The sequence below is a fragment of the Myotis brandtii genome, unplaced genomic scaffold, assembly GCF_000412655.1.
Source record: "Myotis brandtii unplaced genomic scaffold, ASM41265v1 scaffold196, whole genome shotgun sequence".
In the NCBI taxonomy this organism is placed as follows: Eukaryota; Metazoa; Chordata; class Mammalia; order Chiroptera; family Vespertilionidae; genus Myotis; species Myotis brandtii.
In genome coordinates this window covers 3,477,441-3,484,672 of record NW_005357311.1, presented here as the reverse complement: position 1 = coordinate 3,484,672, position 7,232 = coordinate 3,477,441, and the positions used below count along the sequence as shown (strand labels likewise).

The following is a 7,232-nucleotide window of genomic DNA, read 5'->3' as shown; positions in this document are numbered from 1 at the left end:
AAAAAATTTGTCAAAGGAATTTGGGTTGTCTGTTCCTCTGAGCATTAAGGGTCAGATAAGAGAAAGATCAGAGAATGTTCTCAAAGCTCTAGTAAGATTGACTCAAATTCTGAGGATTCTCCAGTCATTGTGAGATACTAGAGATACAAAGACAAATATAACACAATACATGCCTTCAATAAATTTATATTTTAGTAGGAGACACATATATAAATAATAACAAATATTACTATATATCTAAGATAGCCGCTAAGTATATCCAGGACTTTGATTGGAGTCAGTCAAGTGGGGAGCAGGTGTAGAAGGGAGCAGGGGCAAAGTAAAAGACTTCATGAGGGTGTGACCCTTGAGCCGAATCTTTAATGGATAGATGCTGGCCCAGAGGGCATGCTGGGGAAAGTATTTTTGGTACAGTAGGCAAGACAGAAACATGAGCTGTATGTTGTTGTGGGGAAGGGTGCAGCTGAAACATAGCATAGAGACTGGAGTTTTGTGAAAGAGGCAATGAGATGATCAAATAGGGCTAGATTACAGCAATCGACTACCATGAAAACTAAAAATTTCAACCTGTAAGCAATCAAAGGGACTTTAAAGATGGAATAATGGATCTGAACATGACCATATTGTTTGTTGTTTCCTAGTAGGTTTTCCTCTCACCCCCAATTTAAATAAAGCAAGTAATTATTGAGCATCTACTAACTTAACTCCCTGTAAGAGGGAACCCTATATTCCTTTTGTAAAACCAATGGTACTCTGACTCCTGCATTAAACTGTTTAGAAGTGTTATACTTTCCCGTGTTAGATGTGGGAGACATGAGGGCGCTACATTAATGACACTGCCTGATTTATCAGTCTTTGCTTATTTAATCAAGATTTAAAATTTAAAAAAAAAACATTTAAAAAAATCAATAGAAAGGGAGGCATACTGTTTTGAAAATGTACTGCGCACGTTTTTATCTTGTGACCGGGCATGTGACCAAGTGGTTCATGTTGACAGAATGGTTATACGCCACTGCACATCGCTGCCAAAAAGAACCAGATGGACATAGCGACAACTCTGCTGGAATATGGTGCTGATGCAAACGCAGTTACCCGGCAAGGAATTGCTTCTGTCCATCTTGCAGCTCAGGAGGGTCACGTGGACATGGTGTCACTGCTCCTCAGCCGAAATGCCAACGTGAACCTGAGCAATAAGGTAACCTTTTTCTTTCTCCACAAGGTAGACAACACAACAAAACCTCGCCTCCCAAGAAAGTCATCAGGAAGTCACGAAAAATCTGGGTCAGATAGGGAGTGTAAAGTGTAATGTCACAAGAAGATGTTTACCAAAGTATTAATTATCATGGCAAAAACTTGGAAACAATCTGTTTAAACAGTAAGAGAATGGTAGGTCAATAATTGCGAAGTCATACAGTTGAGTAGCATATAGTCATGAAAATGAAGTCCACCAAGTTTATCTAAAAACATGAAGTTATGTTATAAAGTTCATTCAAAGAGTAGCATTGTTATTTCACCAGAATGTAACAAGTGAGAAATTGTAAACAGTAGCCTGTTGATTCATTCCACAGACATGTTTGGGGCACCTACTTCTTGCCTATCTCAGTTTAAGTCCTAGGTTACAAAAAGAAATTGGAAATCGTTCTGCTCTCTAAGAGTTCATTTTAATAACAGAAATTTAAAGCAGCTATCTTATTCAATAAATTGGAAAGGTTGTTAGTTTACACGTTTAGTCTTCGTATGTAAGTTAGCAGTTCTGAGGAACTTGTAAAGACTGTTCCCAAAATTCTTCAAATTCCGGTCCTCATATTTGACATTCCTATTATTAGTGAAGAAAGTCCCAGCCCACAATTGAGCAAAGACTGATTGCAGTATTGTTGCATATATCAGAGAATTAGGATTTGCTGACTACCTATGAATGAATACCTGCATCTGAGATCTGCCCAAAACACAGAATGGATGTTTCTAAGTCTCCAAACAGCACACCCCCTGCAAGAATGCCCCCAAATTCTTGATAATTGAAACTCCCCAGCAGTTAGCTTTTCCTTGCCAGTTAGTGATGGCACAGCCGTGGCATTTCTCAGCTGTAGCTCAGATATTGGAGTAGAGTTTCAACATAGGAATAGTTTTATGGTGACAAATGACAAGTTCTTTATTTTTAACATATGTGGCCTGTGTTTCAGAATCACGGAGGATTTAAATCCTAAATCGAACTCTTAGTGGAGATGTGTCATTTGGGCAATTTATGTGAGCTCTGTCAGCCTCAGTTTCATCCTCTAGTAAAGATAATATTTACTTCACGGAGATGTCATGAGGATTAACTAGATAACATTCAGCACCTTCACAGTGGAAATGAGTAATCGTATTCATTTTGGACTTTGTACAATTTTGAAAAAAGGTTACTCTGCACTAATCTGAATCCCCGAGGTTGTAATTTAACAAATTCTGTAGACCAAAAGACCAGGGAAATCTGTCTCTCAGCTTTAATATCTTGAAGATCCTTTTTGATCATTACAGAGCAAACACCTTTTTCATTTCCCTTTTTTCTGGTGTATCAATTTGATTTTCTCATATCTTTTTAAACATCCCTTTTAGGAATGCATGTCTCAGCACTAATGGGACTCACAAAGCAATGTCAAATAGTTATTCTAATCAGGACTTGCTTGAGCTTGTGAGTTTTCTAAGGTTCATTACCAGTATGTAAACCAGCCTGCTAAGAGTTGGCTGCAAAATTCAACTTGTCTACATGAGGTAGAGAGCCTGGCCTTCGCAAAGTGAAGCACATTCTGGCATCCACTAGAGCAGTGATGGCGAACCTTTTGAGCTCGGCGTGTCAGCATTTTGAAAAACCCTAACTTAACTCTGGTGCCGTGTCACATATAGAAATTTTTTGATATTTGCAACCATAGTAAAACAAAGACTTATATTTTTGATATTTATTTTATATATTTAAATGCCATTTAACAAAGAAAAATCAACCAAAAAAATGAGTTCGCGTGTCATAGGTTCGCCATCACTGCACTAAAGTGTATTTTCTCTTGTGTGCCCAGAATATCGTATCTCATTCATTCTCCCAGAGACAATGTAGACCTGAACAATTGGTTAACAGGTTAACATTTTCAGTGGGTTTGATACTAAAATACAGTGTGATTGACTTTTTCTTTTCTTTCAAATACTCCAATCAAGTGAATATTCACTTTAGAATCATAGGTTATTTTTAGGCGGATAGTACTTTAGAAAGAATTTGTCAGTGTTTGCTTTGGTAGATGGGGCATCGAAAGGCAATTATAAAGACCAAAAGGCATAGGTGATAAACCATCAGCCACCTTCCTGAATATACGCAGCACAGCGATACTCCCAAGGACAGTTTGAAGAGCAGATCAGCTGGCTTCCCATTAGCACATGGCTTTCAAGAACTTCGCAGGACCAAGAAACTGCCTAGGACAATGGCATGTGTAAATCTTTGCTTCCCTTCTCGCTTGTCATTTTCTCTTTTAAATAAGCCCCGGTGTGAAAGCAAATCATCAGCAGAACATTATCATCCAGGAGGAACTCGGGACAGTTTTCTGCCAGTTTTTCCTGAGCTGCCAGGGTTGTAAACATCAGTCACTGTCTCTCCACTCCTCCCACCTACCCATTCCACCTTCCCATTTAACACCAGACTTTGTTTCCTTGCTAAAAAGTAAATATTAACCCCCCCCCAAAAATAGCTTTTGTGAAAATTTCTCGTGCATGAAACACTTTGTTTTACCTCTCTTCTTACTGGTAACCAGTAGTTCCCAGCAGTTTTAAGGAAGACCGTGAACTTGAGTTACTGCTAAAGTGCTAGTGTCTGATCTGCTTTGATTTTTATTTTGATGTTGCTATTTTCCCACATGGATTGTATAGACCACGAGTAGCTATATTTCTTTATAAAGCAAATAGAATATTAGACAGAGCTGTGGTTATTCTGACTTGGGGGTGTTTTCTCTTTCCCCAATAAATACCATTTTTTAAATGAGCAATGGTCAAAACCCCATAAAAGATTAACAGGTCACTTCTGAGCTTAACTGAGGCTATTTTAACGATCACATTATTTTTTAAAAACTTTTTTACCAAAATCATGAGTATAAAAATAAAATTTTCTTTATCGAATATATCCTGTTTTACCTAAAGGATGTTTGCTTTTGTCCTCTGATTCCATCAATTAGTAGGTGGATTAAAAACCGATGCTCAACGCTGGTTATATAGAGATTAAACGTACAGTATCTGCCTCAACAAGCTCCCAGTGGTTTGAGGAAGACAGACAAGAAAAAAGACAGAGTTGAAATGCAGGATTATGATGATCTTTAGAGAGCAGGTGTGCACATAAAGGTAACAATGAGGCCTTTGTGAGATGGGGAGAAGGAAGCCTGAGGAAGTTGAAAATGACTCTGTCATAGGTAGATGGTCACCCACAGCGTGCAGGAAATAGACAGGGCAACACAAGAGAGTGGGACATGTCCCCAAGTGTGCTGGTAACCCCAGTGAAGTGTCTTCCGAGTTTCAAAAAGCCTCAGACTTAGAATAGGTGACCATGACACTTTCACAAAATGTTACGGCTAACAATACTTGTTTCCTCTAGAGCAGAACACGGAACATTGTTCTATGACCATGTCAATCTTGGGTGGTGCCATTGGGGCCCTGGCTTATTTTTCTTGGGAGTTCAAGTGAATGCATCAGTCCTCCGTTTCATATGTCCCCTTTATTCAGTCTGAGTGAGCCTCCTTCAAAATTCTATAGACATTATTGAAAAGTCAAGCAGGGGGAAAATCAAAAAGTCATGCGGATTACCCTCCCGGAGTCCTTGGTTTGACAGAATAGCAACCCCTAAATAAATAACGTGCAGCATCTAGACCAGCGATTTTCAACCGGTGTGCCGCAGCACACTGGTGTGCCGCAGGAATTTTTAAGACATGCAACACCTGACTATTTAGTCAGGGGAATTGACCTCTTTTCCCTTAGGTTGTCAAATAAAAAAATGGCAACAGCCAACACAACAATAGCCATCAGTGTGAATGAATGAAAATTATACCTTTTTTGGTCTGATGAGCAAAAAATGTAATACATTGTTGGGTGTGCCGCAGAATTTTAGCAATTAGGTTATGTCTGCCATGAGATGAAAAAGGTTGAAAATCACTTTTCAGAATAACCACCGCTTTGTTTATGTGTGCCGTGAGATGGGAAGGGGGCTGAACCCTTTCTGGCGCTGCTTTTGGTCCAGTACTTTTCTCTGGAAAATAGAACAGGCTGGTGTTCTCATTGTACATAGGCAAAGTGGGAGGACAAAGGCCTGCGATATTCACTTCTGTGCTCATAATGGAGGAAAGGAAATAATCTAGAAGCATCTATACCTACTTACTTTCTCTTATTATTTATGAGAAAAATTCTTCACAACACCAAAAATTTCTAAACCAGGGCATAGTCCTAGTAATTTTTTTCCATCAGAACAGCGATGTAGTCGGCATATTCTGCGGTACAGTCTGTTTCAAATATTTAGTCTCATTAAACCCATACACCATCTAAATGACCTGGAAATTCTCATGATACAGCATTTATATTCCATTTCACAGGCCATCCTTCTTACCCAGAAACAACATACAGGAAGTATTTGTCAATTTTGAGTATTAATATTTAATGGGGGAAATATTATCGTATATCAATATTCAATTTATAAATGATTTTTATTTTAACCTTTTTTTTGCTAAAGCTAGTACCACTGGTGATGTATTAAAATTGCATAATTTTTGCCCTGACCAGTTTGGCTCAGTGGATAAGCATCGGCCAACCAGGGCATAGTCCTAGTAATTTTTTTCCATCAGAACAGCGATGTAGTCGGCATATTCTGCGGTACAGTCTGTTTCAAATATTTAGTCTCATTAAACCCATACACCATCTAAATGACCTGGAAATTCTCATGATACAGCATTTATATTCCATTTCACAGGCCATCCTTCTTACCCAGAAACAACATACAGGAAGTATTTGTCAGCTTTGAGTATTAATTGAATGGGGGAAATATTATCATATATCAATGTTCAATTTATAAATGATTTTTATTTTAATCTTTTTTTGCTAAAGCTAGTACCACTGGTGATGTATTAAAATTGCATAATTTTTTGGGGGGGGAGAGTCTTTAAGGTGAACACTGAAGTATGTAGAAGAAATGGTATAAAGTCTGTGAATTGCTTTAAAATACTATGCAAAGGGGAGAAAAGGAATTAGGGCTGGATGAACCAAGTGTAAGAAAACCTTGCTACTTGCTGACTCTGTGATGAGTGCAGAGTCTGTCTGTTCCGTCCGCTTCTGAGTGTTTGAAATTTTTCATTAAGCCTGTAGATAACAATGTTGCCCCAGTGCTCGTGTATAAACTTATTCTCCAGAGTTTTTTAACCTAGAAATTCTAGGCTTTCTCCCCTGGAATTTATGAAATGCTTCGCAAACATGCCTGTGTACTTGGACGTTTTTGCAGAGTGGCCTGACCCCACTCCATCTGGCTGCTCAAGAAGACAGAGTGAATGTGGCCGAAGTCCTCGTCAACCAAGGGGCACACGTGGACGCCCAGACCAAGGTAGACAGAAAGAATGTGCCCACACAATGTGTCTCTTAGTGGCTCCTGTATGGACGCAAGTACAGTTCTTTAGGGGGAAAAGCAAATTCCTCCATCGTATCTTTTATACATAATATTTCCCATGTGCATCTGTTCAAGGGACCCTAAAGTCTCTGATTCTGGTACCCAGATACCTTTATCTTGAATGGCGTGGGCATTTTGTCCTAGCGGCACATCAATACCTTTCTGTGTTAGCGCTATTGGTCCTTGTCACAACAGATCCACCCTCCAAGGGCAAAGTGTAAAAGCTGGTACGTTTCTTAGTTTTTGTAACTGATGTAAAAAAAAGCATATTAAAAATTTCAGTAATTTGTGATCTCTAACTTTGTGCAGGCCTAGTCTATGAAAAAGGATAAATTCAATTTTATTTAGCTATTACTACTTGCTAAATTCATTATGATGTGTATGGCCTTGTCACAACAGATCCACCCTCCAAGGGCAAAGTGTGAAAGCTGGTACATTTCTTAGTTTTTGTAACTGATGTAAAAAAAACATATTAAAAATTTCAGTAATTTGTGATCTCTAACTTCGTGCAGGCCTAGTCTATGAAAAAGGATAAATTCAATTTTATTCAGCTATTTCTTTTTTCTAAATTCATTATGATGTG

At 38.5% G+C, this 7,232-nt stretch overlaps 1 protein-coding gene across 10 annotated transcripts in view; it reads left to right on the top strand.

Moving 5' to 3' along the window:
* Nucleotides 1-7,232, top strand: part of ANK3 (ankyrin 3, node of Ranvier (ankyrin G)) — a 465,310-nt gene that overhangs the window by 337,486 nt on the left and 120,592 nt on the right. For all 10 annotated transcript variants that reach the window (XM_014538720.1, XM_014538719.1, XM_014538725.1 and 7 more), the window contains 2 exons: nt 998-1,195; nt 6,488-6,586. In XM_014538720.1, coding sequence (XP_014394206.1) covers nt 998-1,195; nt 6,488-6,586 — 297 coding nt within the window. The remainder of the gene's footprint in view (nt 1-997; nt 1,196-6,487; nt 6,587-7,232) is intronic.